The following is a 17,708-nucleotide window of genomic DNA, read 5'->3' as shown; positions in this document are numbered from 1 at the left end:
TGGTTTAGCTGGATCCAGCAGAGCCAAGAGGAGGATTCAGTGCAAAGCCCTGAGTTTATTTTCAGTCTCCTCCCAGCTGCAGCAAGCACTCCTTGCCTGAACACCACAAAACAACTTTCAGTGCCTCAACACAAAACAATGCCAAGATTTCATCATAATTTTGTCCTTTATGCTTTGGGTGCATGGCTTCCTTTGAGACATTCTCAAATAGGTGCAAATCTTCCCCAGAAACCATCCTGTGAAACTGTACATTCTCAAATTCCTCCAGGCAGTTGAGAACCCCAAATACCAATAAAACCCCTAAATCTACAACCTTCCAACACCAACAAAACTCTCAAATTGCTTCACACAGTTGAGAACCCTGAATCCCCCATACCCCTATTGTAATGAACCCCTAAGCCCTCTTCAATCTCCCAGTTCCAATGAAACCCCTAAATTCTCTCCAACCTCCCAACTGCAAAGAAACACCCAAATCCCTTCATGAAACTGAGAACCCCAAACCCCCCTTCCATACATCCATCCTGACGAACTCCTTCAACCTTCTCCAACCTCCCATCTCCAAAGACTCCCCAAATCCCTCCATGAAGTTGAGAAGCCCAAATCTCCCCCAGACCCCCATTCCAACGAACTCCCATCCCCATCCACATCCCCAACCCCAATCTCCAATCTCCAATCCCCATCCAACCCTATCCCCATCCCCATCCCCATCCCCATCCCCATCCCCATCCCCATCTCCAATCTCCAATCTCCAGTCTCCAATCCCCAATCCCCATCCATCCCCATCCCCATCCCCATCCCCATCCCCATCCCCATCCCCATCCCCATCCCCATCCCCATCCCCAATCTCCAATCTCCAATCTCCAATCTCCAGTCTCCAATCCCCATCCATCCCCATCCCCATCCCTATCTCCAATCTCCAATCTCCAGTCTCCAATCCCCATCCATCCCTATCCCCATCCCCATCCCCATCCATCCCCATCCCCATCCCCATCCCCATCCCCATCCCCAGTCTCCAATCTCCAGTCTCCAATCCCCATCCATCCCCATCCCCATCCCCATCCCCATCCCCATCCCGGGCGCTCTCCCCCCGCTCCGTGGGCGGAGGCGGGGGCGGTCCGGGGCCGTTCCGCGCCTCCCCCGGCGCGGGGGGAAGGGGGGGCCGGTGGCCGGGGCCGTGGCCGGGGCCGTGGCCGGGGGAGGGAGGGCATCGCCCGCCCGCCCCGCCGGGACAGAGCGCCGGGAGCCGCGCCGGGAGCCGCGCCGGGACGAGGCACCATGCGGGCTGCGGGGCTGCTGCCGCTGCTGCTGCCGCTGCTGCTCGGTGAGTGCCGCCCCCGCTCCCCGCGCCTCCTGCCCCGCTTCAAGCATCCCTCGCCTTCTCGCCCGCTCCGCTTTCCCCGCTACTATTGGCGAAAAAGCAGCTGGGACCGCCGGGCGCGCACCCTCCGCCTGGATGCGGCTTTTGTCGGAGCCGCGGGCGCGTCCAGACCCCCGCGCAGCGCGGTCGGGGCACGGGAGCCGCAGGGCTGCTCCGGGCTGCGGAGGGATGAGCCCGACCCTGCTGCTGCTCCCTCGGCATCCCGCTCCCAAACCCCGCTCTCGGGAGAGCGCCGGGCTGCTCACCCCGATTTTGGGGAATTCGCGTTCCTTGCAGTGGTCCAGGTGCTGCACCCGCGGAAAGTGAGGCGGAGATGGCGCGGGAGGAGAGTGGGGAATGCTGCTGGAAACAGCGATTCCCGGGTGGAAGTTGGTGTGGAGTTGGGAAAAGGTTAAGCCGGAGATTTTTGGGGAAGTGTCGTGCTGGGGAGGTTTGGGAGTGGAAACAGTTCCCAGGGTCCTGCGGCAGTGTTGGGGTTCAGCGTGATGGAGTGGGAGCTGTGGGTCTCTGGTGGCGTGTTTTGTTGGAGAGGTGGCCATAAAACACATGGAAAAGTAGCAGGGAAAGGAAATGCACTCATGCTTTCCAGGGTGAAAAAGGCAGGGAGGAGTGGGGCATTTCTGCCTTGTAATCAGGGAAAGTGAGAGAGGTGCAAAGTGAAAACAAAATGAAATAAAATAAAATGAAAACAAGGAAAATAAAATAAAATAAAATAAAATAAAATAAAATAAAATAAAATAAAATAAAATAAAATAAAATAAAATGATGAAATAAGATGAAATCCTGCTCTAACTCATGGTTCCCAGAAGAGCCTCTGCAGTACTGAATGTGCTTTTATTCAAGGTAACAAAAGCTGGGGGATGCTCCGGAGGTAAAAGCACAAGTGGAGGCAGGGCCCTGGGGATTTACCTCGGGTGAATTCCCGGAGGTCTGGCTGAAATCTCTGCCTGCTCTTTTTTTTTTTTTTCCTGCTTCTCTTGGGACTCACGGGGTTTGGTGGGTGAGCAGGTGCAAACCCCCATCTGTCCCTGATGCCACCATGGGCTCTAAAAGAGATTTCTCCTCCCATTAAAACTCAGGAAGCCCTGAGCATCATTAATACTGGCATGAAGTAGGAGCTGTTAATGCAATTTTTCTTGTGCTGGCCAGAATTTAGCTGAGTTTAGCTGACTTTGCCTTCTCAGAAGGTTTTGTTCTGTTTTCCAAAATGAGCTGATAAAAATACTGAGATTGGGACAAAACAAGCTCTTAGTGGGAGGACTCGTGGGGACCTGTTTCTACAACACTCTGAGGTGATCCTATTACATCTTTCTCAAAAAATAATTGATTAAATCCTTCAAAACAGTGTTTTCTGCCATTCGTTGCTCTCTTGAATTTTGAAATAAGCTGCTTAGAGATGCTTTTATGTTGCTCCCTGGGTATTGGAACCAGGACTTTCTTCCTTAGGGGCCAAGATTGGCATCCTTATTTGCTGAGTGTTTGGGCTCAGAGACCCAGCAGTGCTTAACTCCAAACTGGTATCTGCTGTGATCATCTGAGTTCCTCAAAGCCTAAAATTCTTTTTTTTCCCTTCGTCCTTAATTGGAAAGAAGTTGTGAAGAAGTGAACCTGTAATATTTTGGGTATCTTAGGAAATAATTATTAGGATGGAGCCTGCATGATTTGCTGTGTTTAAATTGGAAGTGAAATGAGAGTCAGGGATTTCAGAGCTTGTGTTTGGAAGGTGACAACTTCTGTGTATGGGGCAGAGCAGAACCAGCCCAAGGTTGCTGAAGTTTGTAAAAGCAGCTCTCTGGGGTACTGCAATTTCCTTAAAAATACTGACTTCCAGCTTGTACATCCCAATCCCCTGATTCTGCAGAGATTCCCCTTTATATCCTTGCTTAAATCGGAAGAAAATCAGCCTCAGACAAGGCACAGCCAGTGTGTGTACAAGAGATGCAGCAAATAAAGCATTAGGCAAAAAACATCTTTAAATTCCACCAGCCAGGGAGGGGCTCAGGTTACCTATTGCAGCATCTTCATGGGATATTTTATTTTATTTATTCTTTCTCCACATTGCATCTTGTATTCCCGCAGTGGTATGATAGCAAAAATTGCATCAGGAAGAGACAAAAAATACTTTTGTCAAAAGAGTCGCAGCTCAAACCTGTCCTGGGGGCAGAAAAGGGCAGGAAGGGCTTTTAGCAGAGATCAAGCACAGGGCTCAAAGCAAACCACAGATTGATGGGTTGGAAATCCCTGTTGCCAAAACACTTCTTTTCATTCCCAAAGCTGAATTCCCGGCTTACTTCCCTGAGAGTTCTGCGGTACTGGGAGTTCGGGTTTGTCGACGAGCTGTCAAAAATGTGCATTTAAAAAAAAACAAAAAAAAACAAAAAAAAAACAAAACACATTTTATCCATTGAATACTAATCGTGGCACGGGCAGGAGGAGGCAATTGGGGCCATGTCCCCAGGTGGAGGAAAAAAAATGTTTAACCAGTGGGTTTTAGAATCAGCATCAAAGCAGAGAGACTCGTCCAAGGTATTTTGTCTCGGAGGAACTTTGGTAAGATTTTGCAACCTTTTTGCCATTTTAGAAGCGCAAAGCCTTCAGCTCCCGGCGCGGACACAGTGACACTACCCGGGGGCTGTTTGGGAGGCTTAATTAAAGGATTGTTTGTAAATCACTTGAAGATTCCTGGATGAAAGGCGCTGGAACCATGCAATATACTGATTTAAATCCGGGCAGTTGCTCTAAAGGCTTGTGAGGAGGGCGATAATTCATGCTGGAGGTGATGGCAGAGCGGCTGCAAATATCTGCTCTCAGCATTTGCAGGGAGGCTGGGCAAGCACTTTGGTTATTATTTTCCCTATAAACCATGTATTTTCTCTCCCCATCGGCACTTCTGAAAGGTCTAAACCCACCAGCATGAGTTCTGGGGTGTTTTTGGGTGGTCATTTATAGGCAGTGAGGATCCCCTTGGCTGTGCTGTGCCCCCACCATCCTGGGGGTTTTATCACTCTGTGAGAGCAGAGAGGAGCTGCTGGGGTGTAGGTACCTAAATTTTGCCTCTTTATGTGTGATGCTGCTCTGAGTGGCCCCTTTGCTGTGTCTCCAAGGACCCAGCACAGCACCCAGAGCCCCCTGAAGCTCTGCAGAGCTGAGGATGAGCTGAGTGGGGATTTATCCTTTCAGGCTCTGTGGAGGCGAGGTCCTGCTGCTCTGTGCTGCAGGGGCTCAAACCCCAAGCTCAGGTGCCTTCAGCAGCTTCATCCATCTCCAGGTGGTCCAGGCAGGATGATGCCTGTAGCAAACCCACCTGTGGATGTGCAGGAATTCCTCCCTCCCCGCTGCTGAGAGATGGGGAGTGACTCTTAGGAACGTGCACCTGAGCTCCAGCCTGACACCACTCCTGCATGGCCAGAACCACCCTCAGCTCAGAGCAGAGCAGCAGGGCAGGGTTTGAGCCCTGCAGGAATCTGGGTGGCCTGGTTGGGTCCATTCCCCATGTGCAGGCATGTGAAATCTCAGCAGCCCTCCCCAGAGCTTTCACTCACTCCTGCCAGCTTCCTGCTCCAGAGCCTGTTTACGTGCTCAGCTCCTTCCACAACTGGCCCATCTCCACCTAAGGATGTTGTTTCTGAATTCTTGCAATGCCTGCCCTTTCCTTCACAGAGAGATCCTGAGCAAACCTTGCTTTTTTTTTTTTTTTTTCTCCCACTCTCTAAGCAGTGCACGCAGTCATCTGGCATTTGTTGTTCTCCAGTTACCTGTGCTATGCTCACTGCCACCCCCAGGGCTTTGCCAAATATTCCATGTTGCAGAGAGCATTTCCTTTAGGCTTGGAACTGCCAAACAAATCCATAAATTCTTTCACTTGCAGCTTGTGAGGCCACCCTGATTCTCCATAGGGGTCTTGCAGCTCCTTTGGGGATGTGCCACCCATCTCCCCTAAAACCTCTCTGTTTGACATTGGGGCTTAACAAAAAAAAAAAATCCTCATTTTTTCCCTGAACTGCCTGGTGGGATAGTGTCCCACACCTCAGAGTGAGGGTAGTTCCTCCAGTGCTTCATTATTTGAGAGGTTTGGGGACAGTTTGTCTGAGCTTCATTGGGTTTTAAGTGCTCTAGTAATGTATTTGTTGTAGTCTGAACACTGAATCCTTGCAGTGTTTTGCTCTGGGGATCCTTGAGGAATGTACAGACCCAGTGCAAACAGGCAGGAGGGATGTGCTCTGCCCATATCACAGCTCCAGAGGTGCTCAACCATTGGGCCCACCCAAAAACATGCTAATTTTTATTCTAAAAAGCCCTGTCTGGGAAGGTAGACAGAGCTGGGGAGAAAAATAATCTTCCCTGTTACATTACAATAATCATATAAGATTTTTTTTAGCCATAAACTGGAGAGGTAAAAAGCTGTTTAAAGAACTGGCAGTAGTGGAGTTCCCATCTCTATTTTTCAAGTGTTTGGTGGCCAGATTGTGCAATGAGTGGTTGGAGATGGGGGGGATTCTCTCATCTGGGGTTGCTGTGGTGGAAATAGCATGGAGAAGTGTTCAGAGTGTAGATGTGGAGCTTAGGGACATGGTTTAGTGCTGGACCTGGTATGTTAGCTTAATGGCTGGGCTGAATCCTCCTAGAGGTCTGTTCCTGCTAATGATTCACTGATTCCATGGGCAGGGGCAGCTCCAACTGTCCCAGGTGCTCCAAGCCCCATCCAGCCTTGGACACTGCCAGGGATCCAGGGGTACCCACCACCTCTCTGGGCACCCTGTGCCAGGGCCTCACCACCCTCACTGAGGTTCCTTCAAAAATTACTAAACCTGTTTCAAGTTACCTGCTGGCTTTGAATTGCAAATAATGTGGAAATAGTGATTATTGGTGGGAATCTTGGGAAATGCCAGTAGGAGCTTTCATGCCTTTGGGTGGTGCAGAGCTCTGTGGTGGCTTCTTTGGGGTGACTTTTTGAGGTTTACACACCCATATGCACTTGATTTGAGCTGCTGTGTGTCTAGAGCCAGCCTTTGGCACTGAATATTGCTGAAATCCATTGGGAACCAGAAAATGCCAGAATACCCTAAAGAGAAAAAAAACCCTCTCTCCTCCAAGAGGTGAAGTGAAGCTGCTGAAACTCCAAAAGCACCAAAATCCTTCATTAGTCACCTGCCTGTTGGGCCCTAGGTCTTGCTGATGGGAGTTTTCTCATCACCAGATGTGCCTGATTAGCAAATCTTTGCATCCCTGCAGCTCTGTGTGTTGCAGGCACCTTTTCTGCCCCGTGCATAACGTGCTGCTCACGGCTCGCTTGGCGCTCTCACAGACACCAGTGACAGTTTGGTGACAAAGCACTGCAAGGACACAAGGAGAATTCAAACAACTTATTAAAATCCACTCAGTGTGATGTCTGAGAGCCCAGCAGAGAGCTGGAGGGGGAAGGAATGAGGGTGAACCTTTATTTTGGGCGGTGGGAATTCAAGTGCTGCTGGAATATCTGCTTTCAGATGTGCATCCCAGCAGAGGGAAGGGAACAGATTTGTCTTTCTGCAAGGCTCCACTTGTGAATAACATCCAAGGTTCTGTGTCTCGGGGCTGGGTGGCAGCAGGAAAGGGATGGGTTCCAGTTTGGACAAACTGGGATGGCTGGACTTGAGGAGGAAGGGAAAATTGGAAGTCACAGAGTCTCTTCTGCATTTTCCTCCCACTGAGGGACCTCATGTAGGTTCAGATATTTAACAAAGCTGTTTAAAGTTGAAGTTAATTTATCCTTGAATCCAGCTGTGTCTTCTGGAGGCAGTTCAGATGTCTCTTGGGATGATTTATCCACTAGAGATGCTTGTTTCCATAAATGCTCCCCAACATGGGCTGATGTTGCACCAAAAATATCCAAGATCTGCCCCTGGAAACACTTACGTTGTGTAACACTGTGCTCAAAAATGTTAAAAAAAAATTGTTTTGGGATTTGGACAAACTTCTTGCTGGTGGGTGAGGAGTGCACCCTAAAGGCTGCAAAATGAACAGGCAAATAGGAAGAACACAGTCCTTGGGTTTAAAAATCCCATCTGTGCTTGTTGTCAGGTGCAGATCCTTAGAAATAGGCAGAGATGGGATCTGCATTAAAAGCTCCTCCAAAACTGAAAAGATAATTTTATTTTTTTTTTTTTCTTTCTGAGTCAGTCCCATTTTAGATGTTGCTTTGAGGTCTGGTTCATATCCTTATCATCCTGAATAAAAATTGGATTAATCCAGTGTTTTTTTCTCTGTTTCACAGGCTCTGTGTGCAGGGATCTTTGGTCTTAGGCCACATGGCTGATGAGGGTGGTGAAAGGGGAAGGAAGGTCATTTTGCAGTGGAAGAATAAGACCTCAGTTATTAATGGCAAAGGCTGAAATTTTCTCTCTCAGCCTTAATTGATTTTGGCAAATTTAACTGGAGGGGGAGGTAGGAATTGGCTTAGAAATTAAGCTCTAATACTTAAATATATATTAGATCTATTGTACAGAAATGAGAAGACAGCCTTATTAGACATTTATTCTGAGTGACTTCTGCTGGATACAGAGAGATGACAAGGAGAAAAATACCCAATTTCTAACTTGGACAAAGGGGACTTGAAAGGCTCTTCAGAAAGGCTTGGAAAAACTCTGTTTGAGAAAGTCCTTCTTTGAAACCTAATAGCAAAGACCACTTTTTTTTTTTTTTTTTCTTTACTCCCTGGAGTCTAAAGGTAGGAGAGCAAGATAAGACATTCCACCACTTAGGCAAAAGGGAAAAAAAAAAAAAAAGGGAAAAGTTTAAATGATACTGCTGCAGGCTGTGGAAAGTGGAGAGCTCTCAGGGTGACTATTATGTGCTGCTTATCAAAATACTGTGAGCCCTGGCTGTGAGAAAAAGCAGAGTAGTTAAAGTTAAAAGTTAAAAAAAATGCTCTGTGCCAGCATGGGTCTGGTTAGCAGTGGTTATACTGGAACAACATCAAGTAATCTATATATCTATATCATCTATATCTATATATCTATATATCTGTGTATATATATATATTTATATGTGTATTTATATCCACATTAAATAAGCAATAAAGTTGTTCTCATTGGACATTTCTAATTTATCAAGCAACAGAATAAATATTTAAAGCACAGCTAAGGGAAGCAAGTTTTCTACCATGTACTGAGTGAGTTAATAAGGAGCAGCCTCAAAGCAGGTTGTGATTGCAGAACTCCAAATCAGTATTCTCATCATGCATTTTTTACAGCCATCACTCTCTGCTGGCAGCCTGGTTCGGTTTTGGAGCCTGAAGGAATTAAAAAAACCCAATAAACAAATAAGAATTTGTTCCTGTGGGTTTCTCTTGGCAAAGTGGAGAAGGTAACAACACACAGTAAAGGCAGAAAACAGCCTCCTCCTGTTTTATTTTCTTTTTTTGTTGGCTTTTTCTTCCTAATATTGGTCTCATTTTCAGATGGAACAGCACCCTGATCTGGTTTGACACAATGCTAAGAAATGTTTGTGCTCTCCACTGCCTCATTCTAAGGGCACATAAATTTATACAACATTGCCATAAAACCCCCAAAATCCTGTGTGGCAATGAAAAGCTGTGATGCCTGTGCTGCAAAAGGGATGAACCAGCAGTTCTGGGGCTCCCAGAAATCCAACTGAGAGACAACCAGGACAAAATATAAGCAAAGTGGGACAGGCATCATGTCAGCTGTGAAGCCAGAGAGCAAAATTCACTGCCTTGAGCCCAGATTTCAAGTGCAGGAGTTAATTTCCCCATCACCTCCATTTTCCTGAGCCTCAGGGTCATTCCCATGCCAAAAAGCCAAGGAGAGATGCTGATGTCTTTGAGATAAAGAATAAATTTTCCTGTCCTCTACAGAATGTGGAATACTGCAGAAAAAGAAAGTTTAGAGATTAATGCAACACCCTATTATAGACAATTATTTTGTTTCCTTACAGTTTTCCCAGATGACTAAAAAAAGCCCTCAAGGCTCTCAGCCCATGTGATTCTGTGGGCTTCTAAGACAGTTCCTGCCCATGAATGGCACCAATAAATCCCCATTAACTGCATTCAACAGGAGAATGATCTTTTTTTCTCATTAAAGCCTCACAAAGGGTTCAAAACCTCGTCTTATGGCAGGATGCTTTGATTTAAATTGATGTGGCTTAAATTATGAATTTTAATCATGACTTAAAATACAGATGGAGAAAGTAATAATTTGAATGATTTGATTTTTATCATGTTTTTCATTTACAATTCATAGCTATATCCCTTAAGCAGGGCTGATTCTCCTCATTGTAAAACTTGGAGATTTACAGCCCACTCTTGCCTTTCAACTGTGTTTTCTAACCAGGCTGGCACACTCTGAACATATTTGTTGAAGGAATTTTATAGCCTGAGACCTCTCTATTTTGATTTCTAATTTATGCATCTCTGGAATCGTCCTTGGTAGTGATGAATAAAACCAATTTAAGGTTCATAGGTGGAAATCACTCTTTGCTTGTAGAGGAAATTTCTGTTAAACTGACAAATGCAAAAGAGCATTTAAAATTCATTGAAGATACATCAAATAACTGAGGACCTGGGTGCCTTATGCAATAAAATTTTCAACAAACTTTTCAGTTTAGTGTTAAGTAATTCACAGAGCAAATCTCCAGCATCAATCTGTGATGGAGTTAGTGACTGAAAAGAATTGTTCTGTGTCCCTTGAGGGTTTCAAATAAACAGAAGTCATTCTCTTAAAATTCACTTTTACTCTTTAAAATGGGAGAGGAAACAATTTTATTTTTCAGCTGCCAGTTTCCAGTTGTTTTCACAGCCTGGAATTAACTGTTGGTGGAGCGGCTGAATGTGTCTCTCCTTGACCTGCAGAGGGAATTTCAATGATAGCTGAGGTTTATGCACATAACTTTTTACTGTCTAACTGACTATCCCATGCTGAATGTCTGGATGCCCTGGACATCTGCCCATAGTGTAGGCAGAAAGTAATTAAAGAGAAGCAGAAATTAACAATACTTCCTTTAATTGGCTGCCCTGTTTTTGTCTCACATCCAAATCCAGCCCCACTTAGTGTTGGAAAATCCCAGTTCCCCAAGTGCCAGGGGTGTCCTGGTTGGGTTTAGTCTCACTGCAATATATTTAATGTTCTTTTTTGTGCTAGGTGATAAAATCTGGTGTCCCAAAACTTAGGAAGAGATTTGGCCTTGATGGATTGTGGCCCATTCCCCTCATCCAGCCTGTTCTGATGTGTCCCCTTGCTGATCCAACATGAGAGCATTTTCCCCAGCAAACTTGGCAAATAAAACTTTGCTCTTTAAGGCAACAGTCACAGAGGGAAGAAAAAGAAGGAGCATAAACCAATCCTGAGTTGATGGTGATTGCCACTCCTGCCATCACTGCTTTGCACAGAGCCATTCCAGTGGGGGGACACATCTGCTTCTGCTGCAGCACATCAGTTTAGGCTGATAAAAGTCTGATCAGCTGCAGTTTGAGCCAGCTCAAGGTGGAGGATGCACTAACAGATCCTGCAGCCCTCCCTCTGCCTTTCCTCAGTCCAAATCCCTCTCAGGCTCTTGGGAGGAGCAGCATCCCACGATGGCCATGCTTCTGAGTGAGTGGTTATCAAAACCTGGCCTGTAATTCACCATCTCACCCCCAAACATTATTTTCTGGGGAGTTTTCCAGCCAGGAGAAAGTCAGTAGTGGATGGGGTGGTGTTCAGCAATTCCTAATGAGGACAAGGATGGGAAATACAACCCCCACAGCAGCTGCCCAGTGAAGGACAAAACCTGTCACCCATCACTGTCCACGCTCCCCATTCCAGGTTTCTCCAAATCACAGCTTCAGTTGCTGGGGGTGATTTAGGGCAGCCAGTTTGGGAGGGGAAATAAAGCTTTTATTTTGGCTCAAGAAGGGTGGAGTGGTGGGGGGGTGGTGAAAAGTAGAAGTGTGAGGTTGGGCTGGTGGCAGGAGAAGTCATTATCATGATCAGTGATCAGTCATGATCAGTGTGTGCATTTACAGAGGGCTGGGGAGGGAAATGCAGGAGTCCAAACTGAGAAAGGGGAAAGTGTTTTTCTGCTGTAAAAAAATCCACCTGTTTGTGTGCTCCTATTACTGCATCTGGCCATGGGTAGCCAATAGCTGCACTGGGTAAAATTTTGGGTGTTTAAAGGAGTTTGGTTGTCAGAGGAAAACCCCAGAGAGCAGAGTTCTTCCTCCCTGACCATGTTAGAAATGAAAATTCAACATTTTGTCAGCATCCTTGATGGAAGCAATTCTGTATATCTCTGCTTTTCACAGAGAAAAATCCCACTGCCAATCCTGATAAAATACTACCAGGGTGAGGGGGAAAAAAAACAAAAAAAAAACCCAAAAAAACAAAGAAAAAAATAAAAGGAGTCAGGAAACCACCAAAAGAAACTGCGTGTATTTTGGGGCAGTGTTTGTGTTTGAGCAGCAGGAGGAAGAGGAGGTGAGAATGGATGGATGGATGGATGGATGGATGATGGATGGATGGATGGATGGATGGATGATGGATGGATGGATGGATGGATGGATGGATGGATGATGGATGGACGGATGGATGGATGTATGTAAAGCTGCTTTCCCTGGGGATGCCCCAAGCCCAGCTGGCCTTTTGGGGAGGCTCCCTTCTAATCCAGCTCAGAAGCAGTTTTGGGACAGGGGTTTTTCTCTGTCTTGGCTGGTCAGATTGGCACCCTGAGGTGCTGGAAGAGGAGTGTTGATAAAGTGGATGGGTGAGGAGGAGCAGCACAAGGAAACACTGATGGGGAACTGCCTTTGAAGCTGGATTTTGGAGAGTGCTTCTGAGATCCCACTTCATTTATTGATGTATTTATTTATTTATTTATTTATTTATTTTAAAATATATTTACTCCTGTTCTGAGGGCTGACACTTATCACAGTGAGGGGAAGGGTGAGAAAAGTGCAACTGTGATGAGCGGTTTCTACAAGGATTTTGGCTCAGTCTGAGCAGAGGCATCTCTTTGCTCAAATCTGACAAGATCAGATTCTCACTGCCTATGTCTGAAGAAATTAGAAGCATTCCTGCCTCAGGAGTATATTTCTTAAAGGAATTCTTTTAGAAAGGTAATAGAGGAAATATTGGAGGAAATATTTTTTAGAATTTATTTCTGAGACCCTCAGATCTCTCAGCCCCTTTTTAAACACCCAGACTATTCTTTGCTGAGATGGACAGTTGTGTCTGTGGCCAGATTTCCCATTTTTCTCCTCAGAAAAGGCAAGAAATGTTCTGTTACAGGAACCTGGTGCCACCTGCATCTCTCAGGACTCCCCAAAGCCAAAGAGTTGCAAATTTTCCAGTCTATTCAAGCTTTGGTTGTTGCCATGAAACTGCCAAGAGTGGGGAAAGGAGGAGCCCTCTGCTTGATAATCTAGATTAGGAATAAGGAATTTGTTCTGTAGTAATAAAGATCAGTTTTTGGATCTGCTTGGATTTGGATTTGAGCTATCTTCCCAGGGATGAGGGCCTAGCATCCAAATGTCCTGATGCTGTAATTCCTCTCCATCACAGGTTTGGGCTGCCCCCCAAGCATCAGGGGTATTTGCTCCAGGGGATTTGCTCCACAGCTTGCTTTGCTCTGTTTCTGCTCCTGTTTGGGAGAGCTGATCTGAATCCTGCAGCAGCACAGGACTTGGCCATCTGCTGCATCATCCTTAGTCCCAAAATGCAGTGTCTGGATTCCAGCACATCCTATTTATTTGGCTGCTCTGCTGTGCAGAAACTTCCTGGGCAAAGGACCTGATGCTGCTGGTTTGCATCATTTGAGCTTTTCAGCCTTTCATCAGTGGCACTGTGGCCCACACTGAGAGGTCTGGGTACTGGGAGGGGCTGGTGATGGAGGAGCAGAGAAATTCCAGACCAGTTTGGAGCTCTGGTCCAGTGGGAAGTGTCCCTGCCCATGGCAGGAATAAGATGATCTTCAAAGTCCCTTCCAGCCCAAATCACTCTGTGATTCTGTGCTGATTCTGTGCCAGCCACCAGGGGTAGGAGCATGCCTGCACCACAGAGCAGTGTCTGCAGCACACAGGCTTGCAAGTTATTAATTATTTAAAGCAATCAGTTGCTAAGAATTTAAAGCAAATAACAATCAATCACTGAGAATTATCAATGAGCATTGCTAGAAGTTGTCATTTGCTTTTGATGGCTCAGCTCTTTCTTGCCTCCATGGTCAGCAGGCTCAGGATTGATTTCTGAGTGGTGTCCTGCAGCATTTTATCCAGTTATAATTTCCAGAGGTGTCAGGGTGAGATGGGGCTCAGGGCAGTGAGAGGGAATTTCTGCACAGCTGATTGTGCTTCTCCAAATGCACATTTGAAATTTTTCAGCTGTCTCTTCTGCCTGGCTGCAATCAGGGATGCTGTTGTCAGGTAGTTTTGGCAGCAAAGCCATGCTTTGGTTTGGCATGGGATCACTTGCAAGCATTTCAGGGATGTTCCTGTAGCTGCAGCCTTCACCAGAGCAGGGGCTCCATCTCCACTGCCCAGCTCCAGGATTACAGCAGCAGCACCCAGTCAGTAGCATCTCTCTCCTCTTCTCTGCTGCTGGCTTTCTGTGGGTCCCATGATGTTCCTGCCCTCTCCTCCCATCTCCAGCCCCACCATGACTCCAGCTCAGTTCCCTGAAGGAAATGCCCAGGCTGACATGTCAGATTTCCCTGCTGAGCCCAAAGCAGGAGCTGGTGTCTGTCACCCCAGGAGCAGAGGAACTGGGATATGATCACCCAGCCCAGCCCCACAGGTCCTTCTTTTACCCAGAGCTGCCACTCACCTCTGTGGATCCCCTCCAAGGTGGGAACTCAGCCTGGGATTTGCAGACCTGGTGGCCTCTCTTAGGAGAAAGAGGAGGATGATTAGCAGCAGGGAGGGGATGCAGCTCCTTCTTCCTTCCTGCTTCCTTTGCTGCCTTCCCTTGCCCTGCCATGGCCTTCCCTGTGGCACAGCCTCCAGGCACTGCCCTGGGGAGAAGGATTTGATGGCAGGGAGATGTCAGCAAAGCCCTGAGTTGAAAAGGTGACAGGGACAGGGTCTGTTCCATCCAGGCCTCCCTGTAGGTGCTGTTAGCTTTGCTTTCCTCTAGATACCATTTAGGATATTCCTCCCTGACCAGCAAATCTCTTTGTGCTTAAACTCACTACCTGTCCAGAGAGTTTTTGGGGAGCTGAATACATCTAATGCTGTGTGCTGTATTTTTTGTCACATATATATATATATTTTTTTTTTTTTTCTGGAGTTTCTCAGCACACAACCACACCATTGAAACCTACTGGGTGCAGAGCACTGCATCCCCAACCTGGTGACATCCCACAACTTCCCAAGCTCTTCTGCTCAGCTGCAACCACACAGGAATCTCACTCCTTGCTGGGCTGCTGGGTGGACAACATTGTTCCCCTATTGAGTCATTAACAATGAGGTCATTGGGCTGGAAAGACAATGTCATTCAGCAGCCAAGAACCCAGCTGGCTGATCCCGCTTGTGTCTCATCTCCTATGACAAAGCCACTTTTAATTGACTAATTAAAGCTTTTGCAGGCTCCATCTTGGAAGGGATGACCAAAATAGACATTGTTCTTTGTCAGCATTAAGTCAGGCCAGTTGGCTGATTAAGAAGCAAGACCTTTCTTCCTCCTCCACTTTGCCACTTGCTGTGCAGGCCTTAATTCCTGGTGCTGGCAATGGGAAAAGCTCCTCAGAGATATCCCACCATGTGTTGCAGAACAAGCTGTTTGAGGCCCCAGGAACCTCAAGAAAGCTCACCCAGAGCCCAGTCAATCCACTTTGGGACAGCCTGTCTGTGTTACCATCACACATTTTGTCAGATACTTGATATTTTGGGTTCTAGCTCCTGTAGGATTTTGATGTTGCACCTAAACCTATGGAATTGGGGTGCTCCCATACCCTGTAGTCTTACAAGGACAATTTGATCCACTGGCTGTAGGCCAAGGGCATTTTTCATCCCATTTCTGGGCCATCTTTCCCTTTATGTACTTTTTGGGTGGTCTGTACAGGTGGAAAGCAGAGACCTGTCCAAGCACTGGCAAGAGATGTGCCCAGAGTTAAATCCCTGCTTCCCTCAGCTCCTGCACTGCCAGGACCCTCACCACTCTCTGAATAATGATGTTTTGAGCCCTGAGACCAATGGGCACTTCTGCTCTTGACGTTTCTTGCTCTCATTGCTGCTCTGAGTAATATCACCCCAAAAAGTGAATAAAAGCGCCCTGAGGGACTGCACAGGACAAACACTGTTCAGTGCAGCCTTGCCATTTCCATGAAACCCCAGGGTTTGTTCTGCCTGCAGTGTGATTGTCTCAGTTCAGATTTATCTCTTCTTGCTGCCCAGGCCCTGAGCAGGAACGCTGGGTGTGTGTTTACCAGGGCTGGTGTCCCAGCCCTAAAGCACAGCAGCCGCTTCTTTTGAAGAACACACAAAGCAAGGAAGAGGAGCAATTGTTTGGGAGGAAGTTGAACCATAATGTAATAGACTCCCATGGGATTTACTATTAGTAATTATTTGTATTGCTCTGGCACCTAACCAAGCTTGGGGCCCTGGTTGGAAAGGTGCAGTAAATGAAGACAGCTCCTCTGTCCAAAATCCACCCACTCTTGCAGGTAAAAATGGGGAAACTGAGGCAGGGAGAGCTGACAAGTGTAACAAGGGTTGTTTTACAGAGTTGTGGCTGAGCCAGCACACAGTGCTTGCAGGAGCATCCTTCCTCTCTGGGGATAAATCCTAGAACATGGAATTGCAAAATGGTTTGGATGGGAAGGGACTTTAAAGACCATCTCATTCTAACCCCTACCACAGGCAGGAATACCTTCCTCTGGACCAGGTTGTTCCAATCCCATCCAACCTGGCCTTGGGCACATCCTCTGCTTGTGCTGCTTCCATCTAAGAGGCCACTGGGTAACAAATATGCTCTGCTGGGGTGTCCTGCCCTGGGACACTGGAAAAGGTAGTTTCCCACTGTTTGTGCCTTTAATAAGTGATTTCTGTGATCATGTGTATTATTTTAAGGAGGGGAGGAGCAAGAGATATCAAAGAGCACAAGTGCTTCAAATGGAAACTGAAGTCCTGAAAAACAAAATAAAACAAACAAACAAACAAACAAACAACAAAACAAAAAGCTAAAATGGATTTCTTTTCATGTAAAATGGACCACTTCAGGAGAGTTAAATAATGAGGCAATTACAGAATTGCCAACAATAGAAGCTGATCAGATTACACGGGCCTGTAAAGCCAGATTGTCACTGGAGCTATTTGGTGGGAAAGAAACTCAGTGCCAGACAGTCTTTAAATAGTTTTGAATAAGAGGGAGGGTTGGCTGTGTCCTTCCCTTCCGAGGCTCTCCCCACCTAAAGAATAGCACTGAGCCTCCTGCCAAGTCCAGCCACTCACAGGCCCAGATATATAAATATATATATAAATATATGTGTAAATATAGGTGCTCATGCATGCACATGTGTATATATAGAGCTTCCCAATTATCTAGGAAGACCCCACCCTGAGGGAGATGTGGGTGTGGAACTGGAGGGGGGAAAAAAATTTAAAAAAAAAAGGTGGGACCCAAAATAGCACAGATACACAAAGGATCCCAAGGAAATGTGGAGCTCTCCTCACGGCATTGGCAGGAAATCTCAGGGCTGCTGGCTCAGTAACCCCAGCTAGCCAAGGTCATGGGGGACTGATGGTGGTGGAGGGATGGATCCTGACATCAATCTTTACAAAAATCATGGTTTGAGGGGTGTGAGTGAAGCTTTTATGTCAGTGAGGATTTGCAGGTGTCCCAGATGTGCCTGTAGAGGAATCTGTCTCCAGCATAGCTTGAAAGGGAGCAAAGCAGACAGAACTGGGGAGTGATATTTAACCAGGAATCACCCAAAATTTTACTTAGAGAGGCTGGGGTGCTTGAGGGTGCCCCTTGGAGGTGGCCAGCTTGCCTGTGTCTTTCACATCACCTCAGAGTGCCAATAAACCAAAGATCCCAGAATCACAGAGTATCTCCAGCTGGAAGGGACCCACAAGGATTATCCAGTTCAAGATATTTCAGGTCATCCTCGTTGGGCTCAGCCTGGCCTGGTGGTGGGTGGTGTGTGAGATGGGCTGGGGGAGGCAACAGGACTCATGACCTCAAAAAGATTAAAAATAAATTTGCTGGCTGGAGGGCATAAGTTTGGGCTGATTTTTGACTCATCAGAGGTGCAGGGCACACAAAGGAGGGTGAGGCTCTTGGCCTTATCGTGTCCCCACCATCTCCTTTCTGCTGGTCCATTCTGTGCTCTGTCCTAGGACAGAGTCGTGCCAGGGCACTGG

General features: G+C 46.8%; 1 protein-coding gene across 1 annotated transcript in view; it reads left to right on the top strand.

The window, feature by feature from the left end:
• Window positions 1-1,223: 1,223 nt before the first annotated feature.
• The window catches only part of LOC130248362 (mucin-2-like), a 67,834-nt gene continuing 51,349 nt past the window's right edge, over window positions 1,224-17,708 (top strand). Inside the window, exon 1 of the mRNA XM_056482069.1 lies at window positions 1,224-1,321. Within this exon, the coding sequence (XP_056338044.1) occupies window positions 1,276-1,321 (46 nt within the window). The 5' untranslated portion in view covers window positions 1,224-1,275. The remainder of the gene's footprint in view (window positions 1,322-17,708) is intronic.

This window comes from Oenanthe melanoleuca, chromosome 1A, assembly GCF_029582105.1.
Source record: "Oenanthe melanoleuca isolate GR-GAL-2019-014 chromosome 1A, OMel1.0, whole genome shotgun sequence".
Lineage (NCBI taxonomy): Eukaryota > Metazoa > Chordata > Aves > Passeriformes > Muscicapidae > Oenanthe > Oenanthe melanoleuca.
Note: the sequence above shows the minus strand (reverse complement) of the source record. Positions and strands in the feature narration are given on the sequence as shown.